At 54.9% G+C, this 16,923-nt stretch overlaps 1 protein-coding gene across 1 annotated transcript in view; it reads right to left on the bottom strand.

Annotated features, from left to right (window-relative positions):
- Positions 1 to 1,708: 1,708 nt before the first annotated feature.
- The window catches only part of TMEM266 (transmembrane protein 266), a 70,581-nt gene continuing 55,366 nt past the window's right edge, over positions 1,709 to 16,923 (bottom strand). The window contains exons 8-10 of the mRNA XM_031935797.1: positions 14,073 to 14,262; positions 4,416 to 4,478; positions 1,709 to 2,931 (exon numbers count right to left, since the gene is read on the bottom strand). Coding sequence (XP_031791657.1) covers positions 2,357 to 2,931; positions 4,416 to 4,478; positions 14,073 to 14,262 — 828 coding nt within the window. The 3' untranslated portion in view covers positions 1,709 to 2,356. The remainder of the gene's footprint in view (positions 2,932 to 4,415; positions 4,479 to 14,072; positions 14,263 to 16,923) is intronic.

Genomic DNA, 16,923 nt, shown 5'->3' with positions numbered 1-16,923 from the left:
GGTAGCAGCACTAGCCCCAGAGCTGGGACGATGGAGCTCTGCAGAAGGCCAGTCACAGCACAGCAAGGTGAGCCTGGAGGAGGAGGGTGGCCATTTCTAGTCCAGTCGGTGGAGATCACCAGTTACCAAGGATCTCTGCCCTACAGCTTACAAACCAAGTAATACCCTCCATTCCATCAAGTGGCAAAAGCCAAGTGACTGCTTTGCTTCCCAAAGCTCTAAACCTGGGAACCCCAGGGCCTGGCATGGTGCCAGCAGATTTGGGCCTGTTGCAGGGCCTGTCATTAGAGTTCAACCTCAGAAAGTTTCTTCAATCTCTCTGAGCCTCAGGTTCTTCAACTATAAAATGGGGTTAGTGATACCTGCCTCATAGCATCACTGGAAGGGTTAAAGGAGCCCATGTGGGTAGGGACCTTGGCCCACTGCCCAGTGATGGACACTATGACAGTGCTGCTGGTGATGCCTCAGGACAGCTACTCTTGCCCTTTGCAAAAGTTTCCCCTTGGTAGGTCTTCTAATTACACCCCAAGAGTGACTCAGTTGGATGTTGCCACCTTTAGCACTTTTTTTGACAACTGTTCATCACCCCATGAATCAGGAGGGTGCTCTTTGCCAGCACGTGGTAGTTTCCTTCCCTTTCTTCCAATTCGGCCATCTTTCCCAAGTGGCTCCATGCCAGGCCTGTGGGGTTCTAATGGGGCTTAGGCCCGCTCATTGCTCTTGAGCCTGGGAGGCAGACAAGGAAGCAGGTGCTGACCAAGCCAGGGGCGTGGTGCACTGTCAGGTGAGTCCGGGGTGGGGGGGGTCACAGGAGCTCCAAGGACACCCAGCCTAGTGGTGAGGGCAGGCAGGACACACGGTGAGAATAACCCAGACCAAGGTAGAGGGGAGAAAGAACAGGCTAGACAAAGGCATAGGAGGACAGCCAGAGGGGCAAGAAAGTCAGCTTACCAAGGGGCTGAGTCACACTCAACGTTCTCTCAAGGCAATGGGAGCCCTTTAAAAAATTATGTCTTCTCGCCGGGCGTGGTGGCTCACACCTGTAATCCCAGCACTTTGCGAGGCCGAGGCAGGCGGATCACGAGGTCAGGAGATCGAGACCATCCTGGCTAACACAGTGAAACCCCGTCTCTACTACAAATACAAAAAATTAGCCAGGTGTGGTGGCAGGTGCCTGTAGTCCCAGCTACTCGGGGGTGCTGAGGCAGGAGAATGGTGTGAAGCCGGGAGGCGGAGCTTGCAGTGAGCCGAGATTGCGCCACTGCATTGCAGCTTGGGCAACAGAACGAGACTCTGCCTCAAGAAATTAAAAAAAAAAAATTATGTCTTCTCCCCTCCCCCGCCATATAAAAGAAAACATGATGGTCATAAACACAAAACCCCTTGGAGGCTTTTAAGCAGGGGTGCTGAGGCTTAGCTGCCTGGGAAGATGCACTGGGAAGGGTGAAATCAGAGGCCGTGCAAAGAGGAGGTGGCTGCAGTCCAGTCCGGCAAGGGGCCTGGGTCTCAGCAAGGCCGTGATGGGGGCCAGGAACAAGCAATTTGGAGGGTGGAATGACCAGGATTCACGACTGCTCATGGGACGAGCAGGGAGTCTGGGATGCCATACGCATCTCTAACTGGGTGGATGGTGGTACCCTGGCTGGAAACCACCCTGGACGCTTCACCTGGGTTAGCAACCAAAGGAAAACCTCCACCAACTGGGACTCTCAGTGCAGCTGGTTTTTATTATTAAAGCCAAGGTTGGAAAATGATTGTCCCCCTGCCCCCTAGGACCCTCCCACCCACCTCTAGATTGATCCCTTTATATCCTGTGAAGGTGAAAACTAGATTTGTCTTGAAGAGACTCAGAAACGCTCATGCTGGAATGAGAAAATGAGGACAAATGACATAGGCTCAGATGGTGGTCTCCGTGTGATTGTGTTGGACTCCACCCAGGATTCCTGGGAAAGACGGCTTAGGGGTGGGGCTGGACAGCCCCTGCTCACAGTGCTGTTCCCTAGAGTCCGGGGTGGGCGTCAGGAACGAAGGCAACGGAAGAGGCTGAGCTGGCCCCCCGCACTCTACCCTGCTGAAGCTGGGCCACAGGCTGGTTTTTGTAAAAATGGTTAAAAAGAAAACCCAGCCACGAGCACCACCCTCCCCTGAGCAGGGTGAGAAGAGGCGCCAGCTCTGGGCTTTGAGGTCTGAAGCTTGTGGCCTCCTGGCCTGGCGTCGCCTCCCTGGAGGCAGGCAGCACCCTGAGGGAGGCCAGGTGGGCTCCTGGGCCCCGCATGTGGCCCTTGGCAGCCTCCAGGGTCCCAGGAGAGCTTTGAGATGGCTGTCTCCCCTCCTCCCACCCAGCCCATGGCAGGCTCTAGGCCTCAGGGACCCTGTGCAACTTTTGCTCTTTGGATTCCAAAGATCTGAACTTGTCCTCCAGCACGGGAACAGTGGGCTGGAAGTGGATGACAGGCCTGATCTGAAAGACAGTGAAGCCCTCCTGGTTCTTCTGGTTGAACAGACTTACCCTGTGTTCCAGCTCGGGGCTGGTTTGGGCCGAGCCTGCTGGGCTGGGCCGGGAGAGGGGGGCTGGGTCCAAGGCCCTCTGGGATGGGCAAGGGTCCTCTGACAGGGAGGACAGCAGGTCCTGAACTGTGGCCTCCTCCACCTGCTGCTGGGGTGGCAGCGGCAGGGGAGTGGGGCCCAGTTCAGAGGATGGCTCCTCGCGGGCGGTGCTGCAGTCTGTGGAAGAGCCCAGCGTCTGGCTGCTGTCACTCTGGGCCCGGGTGACCGAGCTGCGGGAGGCACTCTCAGAGGTGGCGCCGGTGCCATTACCGCCAAGCTTGAGGGGCATGTCCAGAGAGAAGAGGTCCGAGGAGATGTTGGGCTGGTGGATGTCTATTGCAGCCGTGGTGACCATGCACACGGCTGCATCTGGGACACCGCTGTCTGCAAGGAAGGAGGGGATCTCGGTCACACTTCAACCTCTGCCACACCTGGGGGCCCTGAAGAGGGCAGGTGTGAGCTGGGCGGTGGGCAGTCAGTGTGGCTAGGCTGTAGGACACCATGCCTTTGTGGAGGGAGGCCTTGGTAGAACTCCCTCCCAGTTCTCCAACATCACTGCCCTGCTTTGAGGGAGATTATGCCTCCCCATCTTGTTAAACTCAAGTGTAGGCATGTGACATGCTTTGGCCAGTCACCCATGAGAAGTGACCTCTGGCACTTCTGGGCAGAAGCTTTATGAGCCGGTGCTTTACCCTGGCAAATGTTCTAGAATATATGGTGACTGTTCTGTCAACTGGATGCTGAAGTAACGGTGATGACCTGGGAGCAGAGCCCCCAGCCAACCTGCAGTGGGCTTTTGTGGCTTTATTTAAACCATTGAGACGCAGGGTTATTTGCCACAGCTGCCTAACCTAGCCCATCCTAACTCAGGAAGCATGGTGTGCCAGGGCAGGGAACTTGGGTTCCATGGTCTGAAGAATGACTCAGTTTCAGATGGGCTGGCAGGGGTGGGGGCTGCGGAATGGGATGATCAGAGCCTGCTTAGCGTGCATCACAGGGTCACAGGACGCTCAGAGCTTTTTGCTCTAGGTGAGAGTACCACGGGGCTGACCTACAGAGGGTGCAGGGTGGGGAGGTTTCTCCCCAGAGTTGTGGAGGACTGGGAGAGAGGTCTGGGCTGGAGACAGTGGTCTTTGAAACCAGCATATTGGATGAGGCTTTGAGGGAGGAGAGAAGAGGGATGAGGCCTTAGGGAGGCTAAATTGTGGAAAACCAAAAATTCAAATGCATTATTCACATGGCCCAACATAATATTCTAGCCTTACAATGGAGCATACAAGGTTTTGGGGGCTGTGAAATTCAAACTCAAGAACTGCATGTGGAACCCTGAACTGGAAAGGGGGCTATGGAGGAACAAAGACACCAAAGGCCTCAGCATTATTTTAAAATTCAATCTTTCCCATAAGTAAAAACCACTGGGCTTCCCTGAGGTTTTTTTCAAGTGCAAGAACATCCAGCAGGGATGTACCCGAGGCCTGCTGCTTCTCACACCCTGGGGTGCTGTGGCACCTCAGCCTCCACTGTGCCCACCTTGACAGGTGTGGAGGTGGGGGGCACTGAGGTCACTTGTAGTTCTGGATTCTAACCCCCTTCCCATTTCAGGGTTCCACATGCAGTTCTTACGGGTGATCACAGAGCACCCCTATCCTGGCACCTGCAGGCTCAGCCCCTGGGCACCCCCAGCTCCAGTGCTGGAGTTTGCTGGAAGCTGAAGCTCTGATATTTTAACCTTGAGCACTGCCTGCAATTATGGTTCACAGGCACCAGGTGATGGGCATGCTCTGAAGCCAGGCCGAGTTGTCTCTGCCCTCGGGTTTAGGGGTTGCTGGGGTTCTGGCACATGTAGAACAGCCCCAACCCAGACTTACCACTGCTGGGCCCATTGTAATACTGACTGATGTAGCTGTTCATGTCGTCCTTCACCATGGCTTCTACAGAGGTGGGGACAGAGAAGGGTGAGTGCATCAAGTTCATTCTCTTCCCCTTATACTCCTGTTCCCACCCCCACAGCCATAACAGAAGGCTTCTGTCTCACAGAAGCTCTTGGTGTGTGTGACGGGAGCTGCCTCCTGGTTCTCCATGGGGACTGCCTGTCTCACCTGCCCCAGGGGCTGGACTGCACTGGGTGCTGGGGGACCCAGGTTCTGATGAAGCATCTGCCTTAGTACTGACCTGGACAGACCCCTTCCCCTCTGTCCCGTTTCCCCATCTCTGAGATAAGGGGTGTGGAAATAACTTCTCAGGGCTTTTCCTTGTCTGGATGGCCTGAGCCTTCATTGCCTGAACTTCTCAAGGGCACTGGAAACACTGCCCTCGGTAGAGAAGCCTTGAAATCCCATCTGCAGGAATACACAGCCAGCCACAGGGCTGATTTGCCATCCAGACAGCCCCCCGTGGCTCGATCCATCTGACAACTCCAGCGTTCCCTGCAGTACAAGAACAGACCTGGGGAGGTGGGGTGCTGGGGATCTCCACCACCTGCACTGTTCCTGCATATAGTAGGTACTCAGTACATAATTACTGAGCAAATTACAGAAGGGGAGGTGAAAAGCTGTCCATGTCAAGGGGGATGGGAACAGGGTCTTAAATATTGACCAGCCTGGGCAACACAGGGAGACTCCATCTCTACAAAAAAATTTTAAAAATTAGCTGGGCATGGTGTTGCACACCTGTGGTCCCAACTACTAGGGAGGCTGAGGTGGGAGGACTGGCTGAGGCTGCAGTGAGCTGTGATCACACCACTGCACTCCAGTCTAGGTGACAAAGTGAGACCCTGTCTTCAAATAAATAAGGAATCTTGGTTCACCTCCTGAGAGAAGCAAGGAGGGAATGGGAGGAGAGTTGAGATTTTCAGAGTGGCCTGAGAGTGGGAGGAAAGCCAAGTGCTCGGAGACCCCAAAAGCCATCCTAAGAGCTAGGCCTTGTTCCAAGGGCAGCAGGTCAGTGAGGGGCCACAGGAAGGTCTGAACTTGGTCAGGTGTGATTGGGAGAGGCCACCCCCAAAGTTGTGGCAGGAAGACCAGAGACTGCAATGCCCAGGGTGGGGTCAGGCACCAGAAAGCCCTCAGCACGGGAGGGCTGAGGGATGTCCTCTCTCTCCCATGGAAGTCTGGAAGTGCTCCAGGGCTGCCCCTAGAGCCCGAGTCTGCACCCCCAGGAGCTTCTCTGAGGAATGGCATCAGCAGACCCCCTGGGTTCTGAGAGCCCTTCCCAGGCACACCTGTGAGCTGCAGAAGCCAGTGTGCCCTGACCCTGGGAGGCTGGAGGCAGCACAGCAGGGCCTGGCTCTTAAAAGCTTTTCTGGCCTCTTTTGATCTTTAAATGCCTGCAGTCAGAGGTATGTTTTGCACTAATGCTGGGGTTGAGGGAGGGAGGGCCCCGGGCTGGCTCCAGGCCCTGATCCTCATCAGCCAGCTACACTTTTCTTGCAGCTGGGCATCCGTATTCTGTGTGTACTGCCAATGCTGTCTAGCCTGGCTGCCACCCTGGGAAGCCAGGGGTAACTGATCCCTGCAAGCTGGAGGCTCAGGACCTCCAGGCCCTATGGGCCAGGTTGGGGGATCTGGTCAATCTTGGTTTTATCCTGAGACCACACCTGCAGGGACTCCAGAGGGCCATGTGATGTGAGTAGGACAATGAGCTCAGCTAAAGCATCCACAGACCAGCGAAACTTTAACCCAAGAGCCACTTGCAGGAGGAGGCCAGGGTAAATGGGAAAATCCCAGATGCTGAGTTCTTGTCCTTGTGCTGCCACTGGCCTGCTATGGGGGCTCAAGCAGGTCCCATCCCCTCTCTGGGCCTTTCTTCATCTGTACCCCGATGGCACTGGTGAGGCTCTTTCAGATTGTGATGGGGCCAGGCAGATGGTTCTGAAGTTCCAAGAGGTGACGGAATCACAGTGGAGTGTGAAGGGACTAGAGGCATCTTGGCCAGTCCCCAGTGCAGGAGTCCCCTGGATGCCAGCCTGAGAGGGCTGTCTCCACCGCAGCCTGCACACCTCTAGGAAGGGCGTGCCTGCCTCTTTGTGGAGCAGCTCTGGTCATCAGCTCCTGGGCAGCTTCTCATTCATCTGTGCTCAGTGGAGTCACAGTGAGCCCACCCTTTGCCATGTATTGAGCCCAGGTGTCCCTGCCTGTGGGGAGCACAGTCAGGGCCTCCCGGGACGGACGTCAACTCCTGGTCAAACGGCCCATTAGCATTTAATCAGGAAGTGCCTACTATGTGTGAGGCTTACAGGTCCTGGTCCTGCCTTCCACACAGGTACCAAGGACAAGCCTATTTCTACTCACGGTCTCTATGACAGCCCTTCCACCACCTAAAAAGCCCCTCACATCCCTCCTGGGAAGTCTCCTTTCCTTGGAAAGCCCCTGTGCATTCTCTGCCCGCCCCTGGTTTCCCAGCCTTTCCACCCTGAAGGCTTCACTATGGACTCCAGCTGCGACCAGAATGGGAGGAGGGACGCAGGGAGGGACTAGTGTTTACTCTCAAAGCTCCAGACGCAGGGGTCCACAGTTCACACACTGATCTCCCTGCCCCTGTGCTGCAAGGCCGTGATTATTGAATAGACTGTGCCAAGTGCACCAAGATCCGATGTGATCACACTGCCCTAATGCACCCTCACAGCCTCCGAGCGTGTTCAGAAACCACCCTCCTCTGCCAACTCATGTGGAGCTTGTGGCCAGCATAGACGCCCAGGTCTTCTCTGCAGGAGCTGAGAGGCCAGGCCAGGCCTTTCCCACCCTGTACTCATGTAACCCCCAAGGAGGGCTCATCACCCTGGGCAAACGTCAGCTTGCTGGGCTCAGCCCAGAGGGTCAGCTTGCTGGAGACATCCTGAGTCCTGGCTCAGCCCACCAAGGTATTAGATCGTTCTGCTTTCTCTGTGTTGTCTACATAATTGAGGAGGCTCACATCTTCATGCAAGCTGTTGATAAAAATAACCTAAGCCAGGTGACCTTCAGCCTAGACATCCCTCCTGAGCTTTGGACTGGTCTGGCCAACTGTCCCTGGACAACTCCTGGCTGGCCTCCAGCTACCTCTGACTCAACATGTCCAAAATAGAACTCGGTTTATCCATCCTCCTCCATGGCATCCATCTTGGTGACTGGTTCCTGGCACTTTTTAGTGCCTCTCTCTTACTAACAACTTGATTTCCACCGAGTCTGTGACCAGTTGAGGGAACCCTGGCCCTGTGACCAGTCTTAGATCAGACTTCACGGACACTGTTGGCTTCACACAGGGCTGCCCACCTTCCATCTAAGAATAAGCCCCTGCCCCCAGGGGTTTGCTTTGATTCAGCCCTGAGGAGCCCTAGAGACGTGCAGGAAGAACCCACGGGACCGTGCTGTGCAGCCCTTGGAGGGGCAGGAAAGAATGGGCACAAACACAGGCTTCAGAACAAAACAGACCCAGGGCCAACCCAGCTCTGCAGGGCACGTGCTGTGTGGCCTTAGGAAGATCCCTTAGCCACTCTGAGCTTCAGCTTCTTCATCCATAAAACGGGGATAGCAAATGCCTACCCTACTGGTGAACTGGTAAGAGTCACTGAGATCATGAATGTTTAGCCCAGGGCCATCCCTTGCCTCCCTGAACCCCTGGCTCCAAAGTCTCAGTGCTTTCTGTGGCAGCTGCTCTCTGCTGCTCGGCGCCTTTCTTCCCAGGGTGTGAGCACTTTGCAAACCCAACCTGACTAATCCTCCTAAAGCCCATCAAGTGCAGTGGTGCCAGCGCTCATTATGTATGTTTTACCCCTTGGGTGGAGCCCCCGACCTGCCCAGCCAGGAGGCAGAGGTGGAGAGAAAGGGTGGTGAGTCAGCTGGGCCAGGCTTCCTGGAGCTGGTGTGGACTGGCCAGGCTGCGTGGACTCTGGTGTGGCAGAGGGGCATGAGGCGCCAACCACATGCCCTGTGCAGACCCAGGCCCCAAAGCCCAAGGCAAGGCCCCGATTCCTGGTTTGGGCTCCTACTCCCAAACTCCAACTTGCTCTTCCATGGCTTGGCAGCCCTCACCAAGGGAAGGCACTACTATTCACTGAACTCCTACTGTATACGAGGGATGAGAGCTGCACATATGACTAAATGCTCAATCCTTCTCAGTGAAGAACTTCAGCACCTGTTTCATTTTGGAAACACTAAGACTGAGACAGGACCAGCTACATAATTTCTAGGTCCCTTGTTTAAAAAGTATTAAGAATTTCAAGAGGGTAACAGCAGAGCAGTGAACCAAAGTTAGGGCCCTGTGTGATCACACAGGTCATGCGTCCATGAAGCCAGCCCTGATCACAGAAGTAACTTGTTCAAAGCCAAGTTGAAATTCAAACCCAGACCTGAGTCCTAAACCCATGTCCCTCTGGTTGCTTCAAGTGCTACTTTGTGTGAGGCTCTTTCAGATCTAGTCCTACAGCCCTGGGGTTCCTGGGGTCCCCGATGTCCCGGTCAGGCCCACACATTTGGAGGCCAGTGGAGAGTCTTGCCTTCATGATCACCAAGGCCTGCTCCTCTCCAAGGACAAGCACTGGTGCCAGCTCAGCTCCCTCCCCTGGGGCTGCCTGGTGGAGGGCAGGCACAGAGCAGGCTGGCCGCATGCACTCCTGCAGCAATGTCTCTGGATGCTGCAACAGCGTAGGGGACATGAAGGTTCCCTGTGATATATGGTGAAATCCGTGGCACTCCCACCAGGGGCTGTAATTCATAAGTTATGGGCGAGCTTCAAGACTAATAAATTTGGGAGAGAAGTATTAATGACTACACAGGGGCACTGTGAACTTGGCAGGCCCCAAAGCCTGGAACTCTGCAGCCTAGGTTTTAAAAATGATTTGTGCTAGAGCAAGTCTAAACAGAAGCTGCTTGGCGTTGTGTGACTGTGACCTGCTGGCAACTGTTGAGACTGTGGAGCCGCTTCCTCCTCATGGCTGGGGCTGGCACCCCGCCCTCCTGGGCTGCCCTCCCCAACCCTGCAAGACACAGGGCCCTCCTGAGGCTCTGTGACTCACGGCTCACGTCTGTAGGTTAATCCCTGGATTGTCTGTGTCCTGTGCATGAGGTGGGCCTCAGAGCCTCACTGGCCTGAAGGTCACAGTTAGTTAGCAACAAGCACTGCCCTTACTTCATCTCTAGAGTGGCCTACAGTGCTCTCAGCTTGTCCAGCCATAATTTCTAATGTCATGAAAATCCCTCCCTGGACATAGTTCCTGGTCAAGGAGAGATCAGCTGGGGGATGCCCTGTGTCCCTGGACCATGCAAGGCTGTGAATCACGCGTGTCCCTCGCCAGCCCCATGTTCTGCCCTCTGCCTTGGAGGCACTGGCTTTGCTGTTGATGCTCTGGGGCTGGCTGTGAAACAATGTGCGGAGGGAGCTGCCTAGGCTGGGGCAGGCAGCATCCACAGAGCCGGGAGGTACCCAGGGGATGCCCCAGAAGCAGGGAAGAGTGGGCAGGGGCGACCCCAGGGCTGGACGGAGAGGCATCTGCACCTGCTCCTGGGGTGCATGTCTGGCACCTCTATGGGAGGCCTGGGCCTGCCCTATCCAGATATCCCCTACCCTAGTTTCCAGAAGGGTGAGCAGGGACACTGCAGACCCTGTGACATCCTGCTGGTGACACATAGCTGATCAGTTTCCCCAAGTGGCCTTCAACTCTGACCCGATTTCTCCCTTCTGCCCCTGCCCCCCTCCTCCTCCTCTTCCTCCTAGAAGTTGCCCACCATGGGCATTGCAGAGAGAGGAGGAGCAGGAGGGCCAGGCAGGACTGAAAGCTTCAGAGCACTCCTAGAACGTGCAGGAGTATTTTAAAGGCTGGTTTGTTTGTGGAATCTCCAAGCCCAGATCTTGGCTCCCCTGTGGGCTCAAATGTGGCATCTGGCATTCAGGGTCTTGTAGGTCATTGGCTGAGGGACAAGGGCTGTGCTGTTAGCTCTAAAGCCAATGACCCTGATGAGAGAGACAAAGGAGGTACTGCAGAGAGCAGCCATACCGGGAGTGCTGAGACCTGCAGAAAGAACATCACAGGGCAGGCCCAAGCCCCAGGTGAGGTGCAGCCTCAAGACTGGCTGTGGGCAGAGCCAGGAGGCTGTAACAGAGGAAGATCCTGGAATGGGCTGTGAGATTGTAAATCTGCTCCTTTCATCCTTAGAAAGCCAGGCAAAGTGGGCAAAAGTTGTTCCCACCTTCCAGAAGAACTTTCAAAAAGAGTAAGAAGGCAGATTCCACAAGCACCAGCCTTGGGGCTGAAAGCCAAGTGTGGGGTTTCCGGGGTGAACTACTGCTGACTGGCCTCAGCTCCCAGAGAAGACGCAGGGCTCCACAGCAGGACAAGTGATGTCAGAGAGCCTTATTTTGTTCTTTGATCAGTTACCGGCTTGAAGATTACATTCAATGCAACAAACTCTATGGAGAAATGGCTGAGGCAGGCCCTGAAGTAAGTTTAGAGGGGAGACACACATAAATGCTCATGGCAGCGAAGCAGGATCCAGACCTGGGAGTTGGTGTAAGGTTGCCAGGGAAGGGTGTGGAGATCTGGGAGCTGACTCTAAGATGGGTTCTAAGCATGAAGAGAAGTCTGGTAGGCAGGTTGGGCCATCCCGTGAACAGCATGCAGAGACTCAGAGACCGCACAGAACATTTACAGAACTCAAAGTTCCATTCCTCTAGAGTGAAAGGCAAGCTGGGAAGGCAACCCAGGGCAAGATCATCAGGGGTCTTATGTGCCTGCCTCCTCTTAAGGGTTGAATGGATACTCCCTCTTCATTCATATGTTGAAGCCTTAACCCCAAGTACCTCAGGATGTGGTCTTGGAAAGAAAGCGGTTGCAGATGTCATTAGTTCAGATGAGGTCCTTATATGACTGGGGCCCTTATAAAAAGGGGAAATGTAGACCCAGACATGTGCATAGGGAGGACGCCATGTGCAGATGAAGACAGAGCAGGGGGATGCTACTATAAGCCATGGACGCCGAGGACTGCCAGCCACCACCAGGAGCCAGGGGGAGACCTGGGACGGATTCTCACTCCCAGCCCCCGGAGGGAAGCAACCATGCCCAACCCTGATCGTAGGTTCCAGCCCCCAGCACCGTGAGACAATACATTGCTGGAGTTTGTGCTAGCCAGTCTGTGGCATTTTGTTACGGTAGTCCCAGCAAACTAACCCACCAGCCTAAGGGGCATGGGCTTTTTCCTGAGGGACACAGGGAACCAGGAAAGATGGAAGTCGGGGAGTGGTGTGAAAGATTTTTGGAACAATCACGGTATGGTGGGGTAGGGGAGACTGCAGAGGGGAGAGGAGACTGCAGAGGGCAGGGAGCTGGGCAAGGTCCGGACATAACAAAGGCTGAATGATGAAGATGAAGAAGGGGACTGTTTCGATTAATCAGGAATTGGCAATGGGTTGTGAATCAGGACCTACGAAGCCCTGGAGTAAAGGCAGGAATCAAACAAGCTACATATGAACACTGATGACTACGAAGTTCTACGAAGTTCTGCACGAGGCTACAAAAAGCCTGTTGCCCAAGGCAGGGCTGCCGGGACACACGGCTCGGATGAGCTGTGTGGGGAGCACATGAGGCTGGGTCAGCTATGAGCTCAGCCAAGTGGTCCCCACAAACTCAGGAGCCTTCTGGCTGCATCGTGGGGGTCCCGGGTCCAGAAAAAAAAAGCAAGAGTGCCCCTCTCAACATTCTGCCTTGGGCTTGCAGCACCCCAGTAACTGCATTCAGTTGTGGATGTTACTCTGAAAGGGACCAAAACACTGGAGAGCTCTGGGAGGAGGCAGTACAGCAAGAACTTGGAGAGCATGTCCCCTGAAGGTTGACTGTGGGAATGCAGGTGACGTCCCTGGAGGAGAAATAATCTCTAAATGGTCTCAGCTGGGATGGCACTGCCTGTGCGTGAAACCCATGGCCAGCAGGGAGGCAGGGGCAAGGGACCAGGCCTCAGTGCAGTCTGAGGAAGAATTTTCTTACAGGCAGAGCCGTGTGGAGGTGGGGTGGTTCCCCAGGGAGATATGAAGCACTTATTCTTAGAGGAGGGCAAGCTGAGGCTGCATGGCTCATGGCAGGGAGTTATAGAGGGGATTCTCACATCAGCTGAAGGGGTGGACCCAAAAGTCCCTTCTAGCCCCCAAATCCTATGTTTCCAAGATCTGAAGATCTCTCAAAAGAGTGGCTGGACACAGTGGCTCATGCCTATAAACCCAGCACTTTCAATGGCTGAGGCAGGAGGATCCACTTGAGGCCAAGAGTTTGAGACCAGCCTGGGCAACATAGCAAGACCCCATTTCTACAAAAATAAAATAAAAACATTAGTTGGGTGAGATGGTGTACACCTATGAACCCAGCTACTCAGGAGGCTGAGGTGGGAGGATCACTTGAGCCCAGGAGTCTGAGGTGGCAGTGAACTATTATGATACCACTGCACTCCAAGAGTGAGACCCTGTCTCAAAAAAAAAAAAAAAAAAAGCGACCATTCATTTCCCAAAAGCTGTTTGCAGTATGTTGCAGTGCCTTACAGCCCTTAGAGCTTTCTCACACCCATCGGTTCCTCATACGTCCTGAGAGGCAGACGAACTGAGGAGTCCATTTTACAGAAGGGAACACTGAAGCCTGGAGTCATGGAGCTGGGGAGTGGCAGAGACTGGAGCTCAGGCCTCTTGCCTCCCGACCTGCTCAACTTGCCCGGCTGTCTCCTCACTGCCCTGGAGGGGACATGGCATGCCAAGGCAGAGTGGCTCCTGGATGAAGCTGGGGTTTTTGGGTCCCATAGCCCGAATTCACAGTCCAGCGCCACCATTTCCTGGCTTGGGTGGCCCCGTGCAATTCCCGAAACCTCTGAGCCTCGCAGCAGCCCTGTGAGGAAGCCTCAGTACTGCTCCTATTTGACAGCTAGCAAAACTAAGCCCCCAAGAGACTCCCATCACATAACTGGCTGATAGCAGAGTTGGGATTTGAATCTAGAAATAACTCCCTTCCATACATGACCCTCCCTTGGACTGTGGCTTGTGTTCCCATCTCCACTGACATCACCATCCCATGAATTCTCACTGTCTGCAAGGCTCAGGCTCTGGGCTGCTGTGGCCCCGGGCCTGGACTTATTTGGGCCCCAGTAGGTGGCAGTCCAGTAGGAAGCCCCAGATCTCTGTCTGGAAGCCTGGCTCTGCCACTTATTAGCGATACGCCTTTGGACGGCTTTCCTGGGTCTCAGTTTCTTAGCCATACAACAGGAAAGTCACACCTCCTCCTCCGGCTGCCGCGAGGACAGGGAAGACACCGCACACAACGTGCGCCGGTGGCCACAGGCATGAAATGGGGAGGAGTCATTTCTAGTTTGGGTCGCTGGCTGGACTACATGCTCTCTCCTGGGCTCTGACAGGCAGTACCGAGGCTACGGATCTGAGGGTGTTCCCCAGTCATGAGTTAAGGAGGGGCACATACTTGCAAGGAACCCCACCCACTCTGCGCACGGTCCCGGGGCGCGAGAGGGAGGCGAGGGGCACCCCTGGCCATGGCACTCTGGGGCTGGGTGGAGATGCAGGCTTACCTTGCGATGGCTGCAGCTCCTCCACGACGCTCTCGGTCGCTGTCTCCTCGTCCCACGTGCCGGCCTCCACCACTTTGAAGCGGCTGCGCGGCTGGCTGAGCACGTGCGGGGCCTGGAGCGCCGCCTCGCGCTCCGCAGCCAGGTCCAGGTCCTGCTGCGCCAGGTGTGCGCGCAGCTGTCGGATCTCAAACTGCGGAGAGAGAAGGGCGGGACTGCATCAGCCGGCGGGGGGCCTCCAGCCTGACCTCTGGGCGCTTTGCTCCCGCATGGGGGCGGAGTGGGGAGGACTGGGCTGAGCCTCCTACGGCTGGATGATTCCTTAGGAATCTCCCAGCATCGCGGTTGGCAAGAGCTTCTTAGGGTTGCAGAGCCTTTTCCAACCTGTACGATCCTGTGTCTCAGGTGCCTTGCAGTCTGGCCCCCATCTTACGGATGCCCGGGAGAGGAAACACAACGTGTTTCCTTTGTGGAAAGGTCACTGGACGGGGAGTCGGGAGCCCTGGGTGCAAATTCAGTTCTAGCTCTTCGCACAGATGTGTGACCCCAAGGGGTGCTTGACAACATGAAAGCCTCGTTCAGATGCCTTACACTGATGACTAAGGAAGAACCGGAAACCTAGGGACACCCAGGGCCCGCGTCCCAGCCTGGGGACCCCATCCTGGCGTCACTGCCCGCTGGTTTGAACACTGGCTCGTTTTCTTCCAGCAACAACCACTTCCCTCCTCCACGAGGAGGCACCCAGGACCAGACCGGGTTCAGTCCAAGCCATGTGGCTTCCTGGCCCTGTGGCCTGGAGCAAGTCCCATCACCTATCCAGCCTAAGTTTTCTTTTCTGTAAAATGGGGTTTTCACCTCTCTGAGGACTTGGGTTGCTTCCTCTTAAGGGCTTCCTCCCAGGTGGAGTGGCCCTATTTGAATTTCCCGCATTGCACTTATCACCTTTTGATATTATTGTGTATTTAACGTTTTGTTGATTTTACTTTTATGAAGGTAAAACACATACATAGCTAAAAGCATTCATGAACAATAGGGTGGCCAGGCAGCAACCTGGCCTTGTAAAAGCTGCACACATTTTAATTTTGTTTTACTTTCTGTTGGGGAAAGCTTCTTGGAAAGGCTTCCAGATACCTCTTGGGTTTGTGGCTGATATGGCTGTTCACACGCCAGGGTCTTCCTGGGACATCAGGGCCAATGCGAAGTTTGGGTCTGACATTGCAGGTCCCGGCCGCGGGCTCCCAGGAAGGAGGGCCTTCACCGCCACCTAGTGTTCCCCGCACGCCTCGCACCGCTTCTGCACGGAGCGAGTAGGGAGGGCGGACAGCGAATACCACGCCCGGGCGCCCTGCCTAGGAGGTTACCTACTTACCAATGCCGCCCAAATGCACCTCTCCAGCCCTGACCCCTCAAACTGAGGTGTCAGACTCTCACCACCAATGCCTCCATGACAGTATCACTTTCACAGGAGTTGCAAAATCAAGCTGGTCAAAGCAGGACTCTTCACTGTCTATCCAAACCTGTTCCTCAAGTGTTTTCATCTCATTTTAGCTGGAGCCAAAAATGCAATCACCTTCCTTGCTTCTTCGCTTTCCCTCACCCCAACATCCCATCCATCCCCCAAGTCCAGCAGCTATCCCACCTCCCTCCACCTCCCCTGCCAGCTCTGGCCCCTACAGCCGCCGCTTCTGCGTCCCTCTGCCATCACTCTAACAGGACTCGCGGGGACTCTCCCACACCCAGGTCAGATCATGACACTCCTGTCCATAAACCTCGATGGTTCGCCACCCCACCTGGGAGATAGCCCAAGCTCCTCAGCCTTGGCTTACAAAGCACGTGCACCATCTGGCCCTGCCCACCTGGCCAACTTCGTCTCATCCTCTCTCCCGTGACCTGACTCCAAGACACAATCCTTCTTCTGGTTCTGTAAAGATACCAAGCACGCGCTGGTCTCAGGGCCGTGTTCTCAACTGCTCCCTCTGTTCCAGATCACATGGTGGCCCCCCTCAGAGGGGCCTTCCCTGAGCTGCCACCTAGGACAACCCCCCAGGCACTCAGTTGCATCAGCCTATCTGAATTCTCTGCATTGCACTTATCACCTTCTGATATTGTGTTTTTAATGTTTTATTGATTTTACTTTTGTGAAAGTAAAACACACACACAACTAAAAGCATTCATGAACAACAGGGTGGCCAGGCACCAACCTGGCACTGGATAGCCTCCCAATGTCAGTGTCTACAGGTTTGGTCTCTGGGACTGCACAGGTTTTCAGCTTACTGCCTGAGGCTATAATTTTGGTTGCCTCTGTGCTGTGAGTAGGGCAGGGAAATAGGGCAGAGGGTCCCACTTTTGGGGGAAAGACTTTCATTTAATCCTCATTTTCAGCCCTCCACCTTTCCCCAAGTCCCTGCCTAACCCAGTGCCCACATGCAGAGCCCCCTGGTTCATTTTCTCCTGAGGACAAACCCCTGGACTCTTACAGGGTGGGGGAACTCAGTCTCCTGGCCATGCAGGATTTGGAAGGGTGTCTTGGGATCTCGAATATTATGCATGCAGACCTTTAGCCATTCCCACCCTGTGTCAGCTTCACACTATACTTCCTCCCAGACTCTCAGGGGTTCCGAGGGGAAAAGTACCCCATTTCCCTCACTGTCCTCCTCTGTGGGCACTTTAGTGACCATTCTCCACTCTGTTCAATTAGTTACCGCTTTCTTGTCTAGTCTCCATTTCCCCCCAATTCACTAAAATCTCTTTCCTCTTTGTCCTGATGGACAAGACTTAAAGAGACCCTTCCTTCCTTCCTTCCTTCCATCCTTCCTTCCTTCCTTCCTTCCTTCCTTCCTTCCTTCCTTCCTTC

Source organism: Piliocolobus tephrosceles, chromosome 6, assembly GCF_002776525.5.
Source record: "Piliocolobus tephrosceles isolate RC106 chromosome 6, ASM277652v3, whole genome shotgun sequence".
NCBI lineage: Eukaryota > Metazoa > Chordata > Mammalia > Primates > Cercopithecidae > Piliocolobus > Piliocolobus tephrosceles.
The sequence above is the reverse complement of the archived record's forward strand: the minus strand, read 5'-3'. Positions and strand labels throughout refer to the sequence as shown.